This window comes from Rhizoctonia solani, chromosome 1, assembly GCF_016906535.1.
Source record: "Rhizoctonia solani chromosome 1, complete sequence".
NCBI lineage: Eukaryota > Fungi > Basidiomycota > Agaricomycetes > Cantharellales > Ceratobasidiaceae > Rhizoctonia > Rhizoctonia solani.
Window position 1 is genome coordinate 743,514 of NC_057370.1, and position 18,242 is coordinate 761,755.

The following is an 18,242-nucleotide window of genomic DNA, read 5'->3' on the forward strand; positions in this document are numbered from 1 at the left end:
TTCCGACAGCCTAGAAATAAATAAAGTAGTTGAATTTCAATCTCATCCCTCCGTGTTGAAATCGATAACCTCCTTTAGCCCGTGCACCCTGCGTTGTGGTGAAAGTCGCCGTCTCAGCAGGATTTACCTTGAAAACAAGTTGGAATTGATCAAATCGACCTCATTTGGTGTTCATCTTGACATCGTATCGCAGAGCTGGTGTTACTATATATATCATCATTGCCCGTTGAACTTGTGATTGGATATGCCGGTGGTTTCGGCGCGTGCAGAAGAACATCTAGCCAACAAGAGCTCCGACCTTTTCATCAAACTCTCTTATACATGCCTAGGTGACTACTGAGCGGAAGGTAGCTAAATGAAGAACGTCATAACGGACAACAGGGCATATCCTACTACCGTGTTAGCAACGAGGAGAGATGTGAGGAACTCGAATTGCACCATCTTTATGTCTCATTTTTGAAAAATCATGAAATCATATACTTTACTTGGAAATACTTTGTGGAGATGTGTACACGGCATTGATCGCCCTAACTGCTCGCCTTTAAGTTGCCGAAGCTGATTTGCATCTGAACTTGACCTGGTCTCGATTACGAACCACCGGGATCGAAGACCCTGTGGCCGTGTCCTCAAGAAGCTTGCCTCGGCCATCCTCCGCCAACCGCGCGTCCCTCACCTGAAGGAGAAGTCCATAGCGGGTCAAATTGGTCTGGACATTGCTCAGTACTCAGGCATCGGCGACCGAAGTATTCTGGGGTATTTTTCATGATGGTGGGCTGAAAGACTGGTTTCCGGCTTAATTTTGTAGGATTATCGGCTTCCGTTTCGTCAACGAGATGACCACGCTGAAATACCTCTGTTGCAAGATACTTCTTCCTTCAAACATAGGATCACTAAAACGTTGTATCTCTTATTACAGATGCCTCTGCGCGCGGTATATGGAGCTCGGAGGTCACGCCGAGCGGCGACAATGCGGAGGATACCTAATGTAATTTGAGTATCCACCTCACATGGCTTGGGTATATAAAACAGGACGGTAGGAAGCTTATTCCTCAATCTCTTATCTCTTTTAATGTCGTATCTCGACACCAGCGACCCGCAGCGACCGGCCACGGCCGCATCCGATACAAACACGGCAGTAACCTCTCATGCTCCCTCGGATCACATCGAAATGAGCGAAGTTGTTAAGAAACAGTCCAACGGTCATGGGTCTGTTAATGTAGAGGAGGCGCAGGCTCAGTTTCATGCGCTTGCACGGCGTCTCACTCGTCAAAGTACACAGCATAACGACAAATCTGGTGGCGACATCGAGAAGCAGGAAACATTTGACTTGCTCGAGTATCTTCGCACTACCTCGGGCAAGCAAGACGAAGCGGGGTTCGCCAAGAAGCACGTCGGAGTCACGTTTGAGAACCTGCGGGTGACCGGTGTAGGAGGTGTCAAGATTTGTGAGCGTCTTATGAAATGTCACGATGCCTACGTTTGACTAACTAACTGCGCTAAAGACGTTCGCACGTTTCCTGACGCAGTCAAGGAGTTCTTTCTGTCACCTTACTACCTTGCAAAAAGCCTAGTAGGTGGCCCATCGGCTGCTCCCAAAGCTATCTTACACTCTTTCAATGGTGCCGTACATCCGGGGGAAATGGTCTTAGTCCTTGGTCGCCCCGGTGCCGGGTGTTCATCATTCTTAAAGACGATCACCAACCAACGAGGTAGCTTTCTCTCTGTCGACGGGGATGTAAGATATGCTGGGTTCGATGCTCAAGAGTTTGGAAAACGTTATGCTGGCCAAGCAGCTTACAACATGGAAGGTATGCAAGGGTATTGTTTCAATCAGATACAAGTCTAACTTTCTGCTCAGACGATATTCACTACCCTCTTCTAAGCGTCGCTCAAACGTTGCAGTTTGCGTTGAAGCTCAAATCCCCGGGCCGGCTACTCCCAGAACAGACTAGGGCGGAGTTAAATGACGAGGTGCTTAGCACATTGTTGTCTATGCTCAACATTGCGCATACTCGCAATACCGTAGTTGGGAATGAGTTTGTGCGTGGCGTTTCGGGTGGAGAGCGCAAGCGTGTATCGATCGCTGAGATGATGGTGAGTGATATCATCATGAATAATTTGCTGGCTGCTAATACATGTCATCAGGCTTCTCGTGCTGTTGTATGTTCTTGGGACAACTCTACCCGAGGTCTCGATGCTTCCACTGCGCTAGACTACGCGAAGTCCCTCCGTATAATGACGGATATTTTTAAGCTCACCACCTTCGTCTCCCTTTACCAAGCTGGAGAGGGAATCTACGATCAATTTGATAAGGTACTGCTCATTGACGAAGGCCGCCAGGTTTACTTTGGACCTGCCAAGGAAGCCCGCGCATACATGCTCTCGCTCGGCTTCCGTAACATGCCACGTCAGACGACTGCCGACTATCTCACAGGTTGCACGGACCCAAATGAACGTGCATTTGCGGACGGTCGCTCAGCCGCAGATGTCCCGTCGACTCCAGACCAGCTGGCTCAGGCGTTCCAACAGAGCAAATACTGGTCTAGGTTGGTAGCGGAGCGTCAAACCATGCAAGCCGAGTGGCAGGGAGAGGGAGACGACCCCTCCGGGACTAAAGGTCAGTTCTTACAAGCAAACAAAGAGGAGAAGCGCAAGCATGTGTCACGCAAGGACCCGCATACGGTCAGCTTTTTCGGTATGGTGAAGACATTGGTCTGGCGTCAATGGCTTTTGCAAATTCAGGATACAGTAAGCCACCTCCGAAACGTGCTTAAACCCTCACTAATTATCTCTCTATAGTTCTCTATTTTTACCAGTTTTGCCACCTCTATCATAATTGCTCTTGTAGCAGGAAGTGTATTTCTCAACTTACCGGCTACCGCCGCTGGCGGATTCACTCGAGGTGGAGCGATGTTTAACGCCCTACTATTCAACGCGTTCAATGCGTTTAGTGAATTGGTGCGTGGTGATTGATAACGAACATTACATTTACTTAACTAGTACTCTCAGCCGACTATGATGGGCGGTCGTCCGATCTTGTACAAGCAACTTTCTTACCGGTTCTATCGGGCCAGCGCGCTCTCTGTCGCACAGACTATTACAGACATTCCCCTGTCGTCCATTCGGGTGCTTTTATTCTCCATCATAGTGTACTTCATGTACGGTCTGGATCGTACCGCGGGGGCATTTTTTACATTCTTCTTATTTATATACCTTACCTTTCTTGTGATGACCGCGTTCTTCCGCCTGGTAAGTAGCATTAATCACGGCGTTGTTTGCGATACTAATATTTTCCTATGCAGATCGGTATTGTCTGCACTGGATATGAAATGGCATCTCGCTCCGCCGCGCTTATCATCACTTGCATGGTTTCATATTCTGGATATATGATTCCAGTTCAAGCAATGAAACGATGGCTCTTTTGGATTTGGTACATGTAAGTAATGCGGTCGACCGCTGGAGCCATTTTCCCATCGTTTATGCGATTCCAGGAACCCTCTCAACTATGGATTTGGCGCATTAATGGCGAACGAGTTCTATCGAATCGATCTTCAGTGCGTTGGCACATACATTGTTCCTCGTAATGTTGGCAGCATCACGAAGTATCCCACCGAGCTCGGACCCAACCAGGCTTGTACTCTTGCGGGAGCGAGCCCAGGCCAACCACTCGTGGATGGAGATGCATACATCTGGGCTGGCTACCAGTACCGGAGGATCAAATATGGCGAAACTTTGGCATCCTTGTTCTGTTTTGGGTGGGTTTTGTGGTGCTGCAGATAATAGCTATGGAGAAATTCCAGTGAGTAGCATATACTTACTCAGTTAAACTGCTAATAGTAACCTGGAACCTGCCAGACACGGGGCCAACGCGCGTGCAGTGACGATCTACGCCAAGGAAAAGAAGGAGAATAAGGAACTTAATGAACGTCTTCATCAACGCAAGGCCGCAGGTCGCAAGAATGAAGACGATGGCGCTATCAGCGGTACTACGACCACCAGCGGCAAGGCGTTTACATGGGAGAACCTCGATTACACTGTTCCTGTTCCGGGTGGCACACGTCAGCTCCTAAACAAGGTTTTTGGCTACGTTAAACCTGGTACTTTAACTGCTCTTATGGGATCTTCCGGCGCCGGAAAGACAACGCTCCTGGACGTATTGGCCGGTCGCAAGACCATCGGAGTCATCCACGGCGACGTGCTCATCGGCGGCCAACCCACTGGCGTTGCCTTCCAGCGTGGTACTGCCTACTGCGAGCAGCTTGATGTTCATGAATCTACAGCCACTGTTCGCGAGGCCCTACGTTTCTCTGCCTATTTGAGGCAGCCATATGAGGTCACCAAAGAAGAAAAGGACGCATACGTGGAAGAGGTTATTGCCCTGCTCGAGATGGAGGACATCGCCGATGCTATGATTGGTCAGCCTGGCGTCGGCCTTGGCGTCGAAGCTCGCAAGCGTGTCACGATCGGTGTCGAGCTTGCTGCCAAGCCTCAGCTTCTACTCTTCCTAGATGAGCCTACCTCTGGCCTTGATGGCCAGTCCGCGTACAACATTGTCCGATTCCTGAAGAAGCTTGCTGCTGCTGGTCAGGCTATCTTGTGCACGATCCATCAACCCAATGCTCTGTTGTTCGAGCAGTTTGACAACCTACTCTTACTCCAGCGCGGTGGCGAATGCGTTTACTTTGGTCCCATCGGAAAGGATAGCCAGCACCTTGTGAGGTACCTGGCGGAACGTGGGGCTGAATGTCCTTCTGATGCAAACCCCGCTGAATATGTGCTCGAGGCAATTGGTGCTGGCTCTCGCGACCGTATTGGACCGACTGATTGGGCTGAGCTCTGGCGTCAGAGCGCCAACTTTGAGCAGGTCAAACGCGAAATCCAGCATATCAGGGCAGAGGCCGCACAACACCCCCCGGAGTCGGACCCGAAGGCCGACCAGGAATATGCTACTCCGTTCTTCTATCAGCTCAAGATCGTCTCGGAACGTACGCTTACCGCCTTTTGGAGGCAGCCCGACTATGGATTCACTCGGCTATTCACGCACGGAGCTATCGCACTTATAACTTCTCTGACTTATTTGAATCTTGGAAACTCTACTCAAGATCTCCAGTACCGTGTGTTTGCTATCTTCCAGGCGAGCGTAATGCCAGCAATCATCATCTCGCAGGTGGAACCGATGTTCATCTTGGCCCGTATGATCTTTACTCGCGAGTCGTCGTCTCGGATGTACTCTCAGATCGTCTTTGCTCTTGGACAGCTGATGGCTGAGGTGCCGTACTCGTAAGTTCTGGTAGCTTATACTTCGCATTCTATTCACTAATCATCTTGTAGAATTATTTGCGCAGTGACATACTTCCTGCTGCTATATTACCCCGCCGGCTTTAACACAGCATCGGATCGCGCGGGCTACCACTTTTTCATGATTCTGGCAACCGAGTTTTTCTCCGTCACTCTCGGTCAAATGTTGGCCGCCCTTACTCCTAGCGTGTACATTGCTTCGCTGCTGAATCCGTTCCTACTGGTTGTTGTGAGTTATAACTACCTTCCCTTTGTCTACGAGGACTTCAAACTTACCGCCTATAATCAGTTCTCCTTGTTTTGCGGTGTCTCAATCCCTAAGCCCTCGATGCCAGCATTTTGGCGTGCTTGGTTATACCAACTTGATCCCTTCACCCGGCTCATTTCCGGTTTGGTCACCACCGAACTGCACGGACTCCCAATCATTTGTACAGAAAATGAGTTCTCGGTATTCCAGCCTCCATCGGGCGAGAGTTGCCTGCAGTGGGCTGGTGATTTCGTGAACGCAACTGTGGGATATCTTGACAATCCAGATGCTACATCTGACTGTACGTCGTTACGCTTTCTGCATCTTTGAAACCTAGGCTAATTCAGGATCACAGGCGTTATTGTCCTTATTCTCTGGGCGACGACTTTTATGCCGGACTCGAGATCAAGTTTGACGACCGCTGGAGAGAGCTTGGTATTATGCTTGCTTTTATTGGTTTCAACATTATCATTACTTTAGCTGCCTCCAAGTTTTTCAGATTTGCTAAGAGATAGCTCCTTAGTATTCAAACCCCCAATCTCTCCTTTATACAATACGTTTTGTCTTTCGACAATATAATCATTGTTGCCAATCAATGTTGGAGATTTCCCAATACATGTCACTATCAAATATTTAAATGTGTCCATGTGCTATCGAAGAGCATTTGCTTAAGGCGCGAAAGTACTGTTGGGCGCCATCAGAGAATACGCTCCTTGCGCTCCTCTTTGATCATCTCGCTCTTTGACAACACTACTGGTGGGCACTTGCCAACTTGATTTAAACGTTTAGTTCTGTGGTGATCTGTGATCACGCTTGAGGGCGGTAGCGACTATAGCTGTAGTATCCCCTTTAGTAGCCGATTACGAAAGTACTTCCACGAGATTGAGTCCTTGCTAACCTTCAGTACCAGGCTAGTAGAGCTCTGACTGATATCAATACTCCGGGCTATCTTTTAAGGAGTTTCCGTACCTTTAATTGACACAGTGGAAGCAGACGGTGTTCGGATTGCAAATCTCAAGTCCTCGTATCGGTCATGATTCATACCACTAATATCGCAGCATTGGCACCGCTCCTAATCGTGTAGCTCCGACAAATGAATTGAGTATTAAGTCAGTAACATATAAATACATATCAGTTCGGTACACAACAGATTCTGACAGGAAGATCCAAGGAAGGTGTATACGTATACCCCAAATTCAGTTGTTTCTCATATTGCCCTAATTCTATGGCAGGAAGTGTGTGTAACCACGTCGATCGATACTTATGATTCGCTGCTCGACGGACCTAGCAAACGGTCGACGATAATAACTCTAAAATGGATCCTGAATTAACTATAGGCTAAGTCAGATAGGGCCCCCCTGTCATCAAAACCATACGTCACCTCGATCTGGTACCATACGTAGATGATGAATCATCGGCCCATACATCGGCCGCCACCACGGGCTGCGGATATATGACCGGAGTTCACTTGTCCTTTGGGGTGCTGGCTCCCCCATGTCCAAACGCAGGTTACAGACTACTTCGACCTCTCAAACCCAGGCCAAGAGGCCTAAAACAACGCAATCGCAAGTGGATCGACTATTCAAGCAGTTCCAGCCTGACGTTGAATTTTCGACCAAATACAAAATCGAACTGGAAGGCGCGGATGTATACTATAAAGAAGACGTATGTTTTCAGTTTCTCATTTTTGCTTGCAGTCCTCAACTTTGGGCTCCAAGTTTATTCCGTCCGAAACGGCTGATCAGTGGTACGAGGAGTTGAATACTTTAGATACGTGTAAGTTGCCTTCTAAAGACTAGAATAGCCAGTATCACTTAATGTCGTTGTTTTTACAGGGTATCGGCCTACTCTCAAGGTCTACGGGAAGGATGTAATTCAGAGCCGTTTGATTGCCGGTACGCCTCGTTCAGTTGATGGCCCCATTTACATATTCGACTTACTTTGAAACGTAGCTTATGCGACAGACCCACGACTGACTGTAAAGTATTCTGGACATCCGGTCATACTACACACTGAATACCCTCCTACACTCCGAAAAATACAAGACCAGGTGGAGGAGCAACTGGGGGTAACTTTTAATCATGTCATGCTAAACAAGTATGAAGATGGTAGTGTGTATATTGGGAAGCATAGTGACACTAAAGAGAATAAGGTGAGATAAATATATTGTATGATCGACTTATTTGCATCAGATATACATATTCATCACATTGTTACTAGGTCATAGCGAGTGTCAGTCTAGGTGCAGTCAGGACCTTCATTATGTCACCCAAATCTGCCGGTCGTAACAAAGGTAGTAAATCAAAGACGGTGGAAGCTAAACGCTTGGACCTTGCGAATGGCAGTCTGGTTGTGATGCAAGGTCAAACACAGGACAATTGGAAGGTCAGTTGGATAACATCGTTTGCTTGGGTGTGCTGTTTAATTGGTTGATTGCAGCATGAAATCCCCAAGCAGCCAAAGATAACCGAGGGACGAATATCCTTGACTTTTCGCCAGCTCATTAACCAATAAGGACCCATGATCATATTTTGATTTGTACTATTATAGTTTGCCTACCAAGGAATAATTGCTCGAACTAATGTATTTTGATCCAACCTGTTTGGGATGCGAGATGTTCCATAAGCGCCGAGCCAAACAACTAACACCCACTTGCAAATTCATTGTTTACCTTTCCATCTTAACCTTCAAAATATGGCAAGCACATCGACTGCTCCCACAATAACGGTACCTAGTACCTCGACTACAGGCCGTTCGTCTCGTATTGCACCTCACTCCCACATCAAAGGGTTGGGTCTTGGTCCTGAAGGAAATGCCTTACCCGCAAGTGCTGGGTTCATTGGGCAGGAGATGGCGCGCGAGGCAAGTAAATATAGTTCTTTAACCCTAAACAATAGACTGATGAAATAATAGGCATGTGGAGTTGTGGTGGAGCTCGTAAAGTCCCGCAAGTTCTCCGGAAGAGCTTTGTTGCTTGCTGGTGCTCCAGGAACAGGAAAAACTGCCCTCGCGCTTGCTATCTCTCAGGAACTCGGCGCCAAAGTCCCTTTCTGTCCAATGGTTGGGAGTGAGGTATACAGTGCTGAGGTGAAGAAAACAGAAGTCCTCGCTGAAGTCTTCCGACGAGCGATAGGTATATTCGTTTTGTTCCGATTCTCTGCCAGTGTGGTTTATAATCAAACGGCCTTCAGGCTTGCGTATCAAGGAGACGAAGGAAGTTTACGAAGGCGAACTTACCGAACTTACACCCACTGAATCTGAAAATCCGCTCAGTGGCTACGGGAAAACAATATCTAACGTAGTAATCGGACTCAAAACTGTCAAGGGAACCAAGCAGTTACGGCTTGACCCCGGCATCTATGAGTCAATTCTCAAGGAAAAAATTGTTGTTGGGGACGTGGTCTACATTGAAGCCAACACAGGCGCTGTGAAGCGCGTCGGGAGGTCAGATGCATATGCTTCCGCTTTCGACCTCGAGAGCGACACCTACGTTCCTCTCCCGAAAGGCGAAGTGCACAAAAAGAAGCAACTGGTTCAAGACGTGACTCTCGGAGATTTGGATGCTGCAAACGCCCGGCCGAGTGGCGGTCAAGATGTGCTGAGTGTCATGGGACAACTTGTGAAATCGAACCGAACCGAGATTACAGAGAAATTAAGGAGGGAGGTCAATAAAGTGGTGAAAGGCTACGTAGACCAGGGCGTCGCAGAAGTTGTGCCTGGCGTTGTGTTCATTGACGAGGTAAGTTTGCGTATTACATCCCATCAGCTGTTCTAAACCTTCAATTTTAGGTCCATATGCTCGACATCGAGTGTTTCACGTATCTCAATTTATTGCTCGAGTCACCGATGGCCCCTACGGTTATTCTCGCGACAAACCGAGGCAAATCTTTGGTCCGAGGCACAACTGACGTCTATAGCGCACACGGTATTCCGTCTGACCTGCTTGACCGGTATGCTCTCCAGGACCTTGTTGATTATGATGGTCCTGACATATCAAAAACCTCAGATGTTTAATTGTAAAAACAGACCCTTATACTCGGGCACAAGTTGCACAGGTTGTGGCCCTAAGGGCCTCAGTTGAAGGCTTGACACTGGGTCCAGGCACACTTGATCGACTTTCTGAGGAGGGGGAGAAGGGGTCACTGAGGTTGGTGTTCTTCAACATTGATCTACCTTGTTCCTGACTTTTCTCCTAGATACGCACTCCAGTTAATTACGCCAGCGAGCATTGTGGCGTCTTTGTCCGGACGAAAAGAAATTCTTCCAACGGACATAGGCGAAATGAACGAACTGTTCTTAGATGCGAAAACAAGTGCGGGTATGATGGCAGCCGCAGGGGGTGGGTACACAGGAGGAGCTTCTTCATGAGTTGATGCAATCAGAGGTCTCGTATTTCCGTGCTGTACATGCTCGCTCTACTCTTCACCAAAACAATATGTAGCCAAACCGGCAGCACTTCACATCGCGGGACTTATCTGTAATAAAAATTGTATTGCACGAGCACGACATCACTCCTATAGATACATCAAACGAGGAATACTTCTTTGCATTTAAAACCGAATCACGCGGCAATATAATCATTCATAAACCAGTTCTCCAAAATCCCTCCTGAAAGTCCTGCACCATCCAACTAAGCAAACAAACGCTTGGTATAAGAGTTTAATCCATGAACACCACCCTCCAATTGGGCGCTGGCGGTTCGACACTCGAAACGAACCGATCCCTTACGCACACCATCCTGCAGTAGTTGGACACTTGGGGTTCCAATGTCCTGGAGCGAATGTTGAAGACCGGTGTGGAGGTATGGAAGGAACTTTTGAATGGACCTATTCGATCCCCACGATCCGTTAAGTTACCCATCCCACATGGGTATCTATTTGACTGTACTCACCCCTTGTCTTGAACGTCACCGGATACGCCCTGCGCGACTTTGATGGCTGATGACTCGGAGAAGTAACGGCTTGTAGCTGCGTTTTCGTGGACGTTCGATCCAACCTTGGACTTGGAGGCTCCATTGAGTTTAGACGAGCTCGCTGCCGAGCCAGGCTTAGCTTTGCCTTGCTCCATTGCCTCCTACATGAGTAAGATACGTCAGATCACGTCAGAGCGCGACAAGAAATATACCTACAATGCTACCCATTCCGCGGTAGGCCTTAACACGCTTGCCCTCGTGGTAGAAGTATTCACCGGGAGCTTCGGTAGTACCAGCCAACAGACCACCCATCATGACAGCGCCAGCGCCCAGAGCCAAGGCCTTGACGACATGTCCAACATTGCTAATACCGCCATCAGCGATTACGGGGACGCCAAACCGGTTCGCAAACTCGGCGACCGCATACACCGCTGTAGCCTGAGGACGACCGCAAGCCATGACTTCTTGAGTAATGCAAATGGATCCTGAACCCATGCCCACGCGGAGACCATCTGCACCAGCGGCGATAAGGTTCGCAGCTTGTTCGCGGGTGACGACGTTGCCAGCAATGACCTCGAGCTTGGGATGAGTCTCCTTGATCCATTTGATCATCTCAATCTGATAGATCGAGTTGCCCTGGCTCGAGTCCAAAACGACAATGTCTAGTCCGGCATCGACAAGAAGTTTAAGGCGGTCTCTGTCAGCGGGACGAGTCCCGATAGCAGCAGCACTGTACAGCTGCTTCGTCTCCGGATTCTTGCTCGCGAGCGGGTAGTTTTGGTTTTTGAGCAAATCCGAGCGAGCAAGTAACGAAACGAGGTGGCCTTCTTTGTCAACCAAAGGAAGTTTGCCTTTCTTGGAGGTTCGAAGAAGTTCATTTGCTTCAGCAAGAGTAGTGCCTGCCGGCGCAGTCGTAAGGTTCGTAGTCATAACTTCTGACAAGAGAACATCCGGCGATTCAAACTGAATGTCGCGAGCAGTCACGAGGCCCAGGAGCTTGCCGTTGAGTGCACCAGTATCTAAAAGCCCGTCAGACGGGACGTAATATAAAGCGAATATAAAATAAACCTACCCGTAATAGGAATACCACAGAAGCCAAGTCGCTCCTTGATCTCAAGGACATCGGAAACGTGGTTGCTGGGTGCGAGAACCACGGGGTCCGAGATGAAACCATTCTCGTGTCGCTTTACGGCTCGGACCATTGCAGCTTGTGATTCGGCGGATTGATTGTGGTGAATGACACCAATACCTCCTAGGAGCTGCCAGAGAGGTATTCAGCTATGCCTGAGTGGTGCTACCATGAGCATACATACCGCCATGCTAATAGCCATCTCTTTCTCAGTCACGGTATCCATAGGGCTACTCATAAATGGGGTCTTGAGGGTCACGTTACGAGTGACTCGGCTCTCAGTGATAACCTCGCCGGCTGGGAAGTCGATTTTGCCCGGCAAGACCAGGAAATCATTATATGTCAAACCACCTCGGACTTTGGAGTCGAGAGTTCGGAGACAGAGAGTCCATCCCGGTTATTGTACGTATCGAGCTCACGGAGAGCATCCTTGGGGTCGAGGTAAGTAGCCTTAATCGTGGTGGGCATGTAGTAGTCGAGGTGTAAGAGTGGTGGAGAAGAGAGAAGATTAAAAGCTGAGTAGTATCCGGGGCAGGTGACTTTATACTTGCGGAAGCGTGAAAGATGTGAGGATAGGGCCCGGTCCTCTCTAGTTCTAATTTGGTAAAATAAATTTGAGTTGCTGACACACGAGTCTAAGCATAAGCGCCGGCTACCTATCTTATCTAGGCCTTGTTGATTCAGAAGGCTCGCTAGAACCGTGGCTAGTCATGCGAAAAAATCGCCAAAACGATATCATATCCAGCCGAACTTCAACCAATTCGGTTTAAGAGTGCTTAGTTGGACAATCCGACCTTGAAAGGTTAAGTTATGGGGAATAGTTGAGCAGATACAAGGGTGTCTGGGAGGCCGGCTGATACTGTGACGTATCTCACTCAATGAAAGACTTTGACTTTTTGACAAAATGTCTGTGTGCCCCAGGTGGTGATTGGTGGTGGTTCTTGAGAAAACATCACGTGGGTAATGGTTTCTTAACACAATGACATAATCGATCCTTCCTCGATCCCACCACGACCAGTAACATGTTTAAGTCATCAGTGGTTGCGAGCGCTGTTCTCTTGTCTGGGTTCGCCAACGCGTTTTACGACTCGGTACCGTTTTTGGCATGGTCCAATCACCCGTAAGTGGCTTTTATTGATATATATCTTGGTTGTCTGAGCCCAGTCCACCGCAGCTCCCTCGTCATCGACGCACTAATGGAGCAAAACCCAACGGTGCCATCTCATGCACAGATTCTCAACTCTCTGATGAGCACTGACGAGCTATGCTCGCTCGACGCCATGATCGTGATTGGACAACCGGGCGTCAGTAAATATATCAACTTACAATCATTTGCGCTGACGTCGGTTTGTAGTTGCACGCCAATAAACTCTCGTCTCTACCCCATAAATCGCATTTGAAAACGCGATTGCAACAAGCCCCGGCCAAAGTCCACTTCCCGTACATTCCAGCTCCAGCGTCCCTGAGACAGATGTTGTTGCTCGTGACGTTGCCGCATTGTGTGGATTTGCGGCAGATGAATGGTCGCTCGGAAGCTCCTACCACGGAACCTCGAAGCGTGTTATTTATTTCGATTTACCAGAGTCAACTGAGAAGTTTTGGAGCTCGGATGGTAAGTCTACTCTGTTTAGGCTATAGGACTCTTATTTGACTCGTTTATCAGACGAGACCTCGAGCAAAATCTTGATCAATCATCTCCCAGTTCAACTCTTACGCCATTTTCTTGTCCGGTACCTCGAGCTCAGTTTCGACCCTTGTTACCAAACGCCAGCAACCAAACTCCCTTAGTCGCCCCAACTTTGTTGATCAACCTCATACTATTACCACTTTCGCCAACGCAACTCTCCCTACTGGTGGTATCCTTGCTCGCTATCAACTTCTCACCCCAGGTCTCTTGACTGCTCTGATCATTGCTTTCGGGCTCCTCATTCCGCTGCTCATGGTTGGAATCAACGCCCTAGCTGGTATTCAGAGCCCTCTCCGCACTGAATCGCCCAAGGGGCCCAGTCTGGAGAAAAAGAACCAGTAGAAGGTGGCATTTCCTGGTTGAGGTTTGGGAGGTAGTTTGATGTATGATAATGTGTGGACTTCAATTATCGAGTAATCGATGGTGGATATATTTTAAAGCTTAATGTCATGAGAACTTCCCGCGTGATTCAAGGAGCACGTCCGACCGTATTCCGTAATATAATGTGACAACGTCTTTCAGTCCTGGGGGTATCTCCGGAACTATTTCGTTTCCCGCTATCAAGTTGACAGGTTATCATTTGCGAGAAGTAATTTCATGATGCTGGGTCAGGCCTTAATAAAACCAGACGACCTTGAGAGCTGCACGATGTTGTTCGGCGAAACTAATTTTCAAAGTATACGTGGGTATGTTACTGTCGCTCCTAAGCGATCTCTCCAGAAGTACATAATACGATTAAATTTTGTGTTGCTCGAAACGTTGACCACACCTAGAATAACCCCATCTATCCATATTGTCGCCCAGCGCTTACTTTCCAAACCAGAGCCTGCAACTTGAATCGACCGCGCCTTCATTACATTATAATGGCGGTACGGAGCGACACCATTCGTATCTTCGGTGCAGAAGCTTTCATTAACCTTATCTGAAGCTTACTCTTACTTGGCTTTGACGTGCAAAGCTTCACTTACTCGGAGACCCATCGGGTAAATTTACATAAGCTCCAGAGCCTGCACGTGAGCCACCTGACTCTACGTGCTACCACCGAGAAGGCGGCCGGTACGGAGATTGAACTATATTTCAGGTACCGGAGTATCTCATCCATCTACCGACTTTGAATCGAGGCAGCCTGTGGCCGGGACTGTGCTGTCGGCGCCATTTCGGGCTCGACTAGAACGGCTAACTAGACTCTGTCAAATATCTTCGGAACTACTCATCGAAGTCTTCTATCCTATCATACACGCGCCCAGCCCACGCCCAGGATCTTTCCAAAAATACAGTCTTGTGACCCCGTCGCTTGGCTGGTTCCTAAGAAGGTAATTTTAGAATGACCACCTGAACATGACTGTAATTTGCGACTAGGATACAAAGCGATGACTGTACCTTAGACTATCTTTTTTCAAATAAAGTATACCGGGAATTTACCGAGCACAGAGTTGTATAAAAATTGCTGGTCTGAAACGATGAACTGCATCGGTTCTCTACCCGGTTCAGCTCCTGCTCCTCTCTCATACTTGGCCAACCATGTCTCTTCGCTCTAAAGTTCTTCTTTCTCTCGCTCTTATCGCCGCCGCTCGTGCTCAGCAAGTCGGCACCAACAAGGCTGAAGTTCACCCCACTCTCACTTGGCAAAAATGCACCAAGTCGGGCGGCTGCCAGACCCAATCTCAAGGCAAGATCGTCCTCGACGCCAACTGGCGCTGGCTCCACACCACTAGCGGATACACTAACTGCTACACCGGCCAATCTTGGGACTCGACACTTTGCTCCGACCCAGTTAAATGCGCTCAAAACTGCGCTGTCGAGGGTGCCGATTATACCGCCACTTACGGTATCACTGCCAGTGGCAACTCGTTGACCCTCAAGTTCGTCACAAAGAGCGAGGGCACCAACGTCGGCTCTCGTGTTTATCTCATGGCCGACGACTCTACCTACCAGATGTTTAAGCTCAAGAACCAAGAGTTCACTTTCGATGTCGACGTCTCGAATCTCCCATGTGGTCTTAACGGTGCACTCTACTTTTCGCAGATGGACGCCGACGGTGGTCTCTCCAAGTACCCCAACAACAAGGCTGGTGCCAAGTACGGAACTGGATACTGCGACGCCCAGTGCCCCCGTGATCTCAAGTTCATCAATGGCGAGGTGAGTCCTCATGTTAACTTCATTTTACTTGCTCCTGACGTAATTTTATATGATTAGGCCAATGTTATCGGCTGGGGTGGATCAAGCAACGATGCGAACTCCGGAGTTGGTCGCTACGGTACTTGCTGCAGTGAGATGGATATCTGGGAGGGCAACTCGATTTCCACCGCATACACCCCCCATCCCTGCACCGTCAACGGCCAAACCCGCTGCGACAGCACCGGTACCGAATGTGCATCTTTCTGTGACCAACCTGGCTGCGACTTCAACTCTTACCGCATGGGCGACAAAACCTTCTACGGTCCAGGCTTCACCCTCGATACCAAGAAGAAAATGACCGTCGTCACCCAGTTCATCACTGCGGACGGAACTGCCAGCGGTGCTCTCAAGGAAATTCGCCGTCTCTATGTCCAGGATGGCAAGGTCATTCAAAACTCCAAGACTAACATCTCCGGAATGTCCACATACGATTCGATTACCGACCAATTCTGCTCTGCCCAAAAGACTGCCTTCAATGACAGTAACGACTTTGCCGCCAAGGGAGGCCTCACCAAATTCGGCCAGGACTTCGACAAGGGAATGGTTCTCGTTCTCTCCATCTGGGATGACCACTCCGCCAACATGCTCTGGCTCGACAGCAACTACCCTACCAGCGGTAGCGCATCTACCCCGGGTATTGCTCGTGGTAGTTGCCCTATCACCTCTGGTGTGCCCAAGGATGTCGAGACCAACAGCCCCAATGCATCCGTCACTTACTCGAACATCCGCTTCGGTGACATTGGCTCGACCTACTCCGGTACCACTGGTCCCATCACGACTGGTCCCGTCACCACCACCACTACCACCACCTCGGCTCCCGTGGTAAGTGCCTTATTTACCTTATGCTATATGCGTGGCTAACAACACTTTGACTTCTCAGACTACCACCACCTCTGGTGCCACCGCTCCTCACTACGCTCAATGTGGCGGCAAGGGATACACCGGCCCAACTGTTTGCGCCTCTCCTTACAAGTGCACTTACTCCAGCGAGTATTACTCGCAGTGCTTGTAATTTACTGCATTGGTTCATGTGTACACGGTAGTCTGAATTGGCGAATTTCATGGTTTTTCTACTTTCTAGTCAGCGATCTCTTGGGCAGTCATACCTTCTTAGGGCATTGTTCCGGTTAAATCATCGCTTTGAGTTCGGGGCCGGAGAGACTAGGGACAGTACATCAGATGGAATTAATATAACAATAAACATCCAAATAACAGTATAAAGTACAAGTAGTGAATAGGCCATGCCTTTAATCATATAAGAGTGGGTTCTTGGTATCTATATTACTGTTTCAAATCTCAAATTGCTTCAGCAACTGTTACGAGCCGTGACTACTCGTACGAAGGCCAAAAAAGCTCGGGTTCTTTCCCAGTTGTATTGTTCCTTCAAAAAGGTTTTATGGAGTTCCTGGAATCTGACCTTCTCTAACGTTGTAGAAATACCCCCAAAAGAAATAGGAATATGGTAATTAAAACTATTGCTGATATATGGTGGGACTTTCTCTTTGCTCTTTGCTCGGTTGGACTGACGACATATGCATTCACAGCCCCCTAAAATGACAAAAAATCAGATATATAAGGGCACGAATCCCTAGGACACGCACTTTTTGTACAGCTCAAGGCTATACTCCTTCATCCTATATATAGCACGTTCAATAGCCATATTAGTATATTTGTGCTTGTCCTCTAATATCGCATCTCCTTGTGTCGGGATCCTAGCTAGCCTGGTTCTGAGCTCATGGAATCTGTAAGTTGATCGAGGAAGGGTTTGTTCTTTGGGGTAAGAGGGAGGTACGGGGTATTTTCTGCATTCGTAGAAACTCGAGTTCTGAAGGGATCCTAAACTGTTTGACGAAGGTGACAAGATCGTATAGGATGTTATCGACAACATCTGGGGTAGAGGAGGACGGCGGAAACTCTCCCATTACCCAAACTTGAGTACACACAATTAAGGGGATGGAACCTATGGAACAGTCGAACGAGTTGAGAATCTAAGAGTTGCTCGCCCACTCCTAGGGCAATGGGCCAGTTGATTAGTTTTGCCTGCTAGAGAGGCTCTATGGCTGGTGTTTATTTATACCTGGGTGTTCAACAACTGGGTTCAGCCCTTGAAAAAGGCGAGGGAACTTGAGAAGAGTTTGCCCATGAATCTCCTACAATACCGCAGTCGGACAGTCGACATTTCCTGTTTGGAGTTTATGCCAATCACACATGTCTAGTGGGCATGTAGGACGGAGAAAAGTGGTACTACCACGGCGGGAGACCTTATTTGGGGGATTTGTAGCTGAAACTGTTTATTATGTGGATGAGACATTGTTACTGAGCTGGCCTTACAAGTGAGCACAAGTCTACATATACCAATAAGTCGAGGGCCTAAATCTATAACACCCTTTGAACAGCTCCAATTTGATACTGGCGATGCCAACAACGTTTTTATTGTATTGGTACCCGGAAAAATCAAACCGCACCCCGTACACGCCCCCAGCGTGATGCCCCCTACAAACCTGCAGAAATTACGTGTCAGCGTGGTGGTATACGATATACAGGCTCTAAAAGCATGTAAAACAGCCAATTGGCACAGTTTACAATAGTACTTTCGGAGAATCGATGAGTATGATTATGTGCGAGTAGTGGTGGTCGGAATTACAAGTCCTTATATAATATTCTTTTGGTTTAACTATTGCTAGTATACAGGATGTGATGATTAACCGAGAACAAGAGTCATGATATGGGACCACTTGTTGACTTGTTAGTGGCCAAAAATGTTGTCAGCCCTAACTTCTATTTGATCATC

The 18,242-nt window shown here is 48.3% G+C and overlaps 5 protein-coding genes across 5 annotated transcripts; 4 read left to right on the forward strand and 1 right to left on the reverse strand.

Moving 5' to 3' along the window:
* Positions 1-1,069: 1,069 nt before the first annotated feature.
* On the forward strand, positions 1,070-8,059 carry RhiXN_03716 (ABC transporter G family member 11; the record flags this gene model as incomplete). The annotated part of the gene is made up of 17 exons (XM_043323533.1): positions 1,070-1,445; positions 1,503-1,808; positions 1,859-2,094; positions 2,146-2,748; positions 2,800-2,958; positions 3,010-3,249; positions 3,303-3,436; positions 3,492-3,755; positions 3,838-5,280; positions 5,332-5,846; positions 5,901-5,980; positions 7,085-7,210; positions 7,264-7,321; positions 7,381-7,440; positions 7,498-7,697; positions 7,766-7,930; positions 7,985-8,059. The coding sequence occupies 17 exons, from the start codon at positions 1,070-1,072 to the stop codon at positions 8,057-8,059; spliced, it is 5,040 nt and encodes a 1,679-aa protein (XP_043175952.1).
* A 180-nt stretch (positions 8,060-8,239) lies between these two features.
* RhiXN_03717 (RuvB-like protein 1 (pontin 52)) lies at positions 8,240-9,913 on the forward strand (the record flags this gene model as incomplete). The annotated part of the gene is made up of 6 exons (XM_043323534.1): positions 8,240-8,411; positions 8,469-8,678; positions 8,737-9,284; positions 9,335-9,495; positions 9,552-9,692; positions 9,742-9,913. 6 exons carry the CDS (start codon positions 8,240-8,242, stop codon positions 9,911-9,913), a joined length of 1,404 nt encoding a protein of 467 aa, XP_043175953.1.
* Positions 9,914-10,106: 193 nt separating this feature from the next.
* RhiXN_03718 (IMP dehydrogenase) lies at positions 10,107-12,054 on the reverse strand (the record flags this gene model as incomplete). Its single annotated transcript, XM_043323535.1, has 7 exons — positions 10,107-10,175; positions 10,263-10,371; positions 10,437-10,618; positions 10,674-11,476; positions 11,530-11,716; positions 11,771-11,943; positions 12,006-12,054. 7 exons carry the CDS (start codon positions 12,052-12,054, stop codon positions 10,107-10,109), a joined length of 1,572 nt encoding a protein of 523 aa, XP_043175954.1.
* A 554-nt stretch (positions 12,055-12,608) lies between these two features.
* Positions 12,609-13,615, forward strand: RhiXN_03719 (uncharacterized protein; the record flags this gene model as incomplete). Its single annotated transcript, XM_043323536.1, has 4 exons — positions 12,609-12,706; positions 12,761-12,890; positions 12,941-13,198; positions 13,289-13,615. The coding sequence occupies 4 exons, from the start codon at positions 12,609-12,611 to the stop codon at positions 13,613-13,615; spliced, it is 813 nt and encodes a 270-aa protein (XP_043175955.1).
* A 1,179-nt stretch (positions 13,616-14,794) lies between these two features.
* RhiXN_03720 (beta-1,4-D-glucan cellobiohydrolase) lies at positions 14,795-16,463 on the forward strand (the record flags this gene model as incomplete). Its single annotated transcript, XM_043323537.1, has 3 exons — positions 14,795-15,412; positions 15,470-16,273; positions 16,332-16,463. The coding sequence occupies 3 exons, from the start codon at positions 14,795-14,797 to the stop codon at positions 16,461-16,463; spliced, it is 1,554 nt and encodes a 517-aa protein (XP_043175956.1).
* Between the last annotated feature and the right edge of the window lie 1,779 nt (positions 16,464-18,242).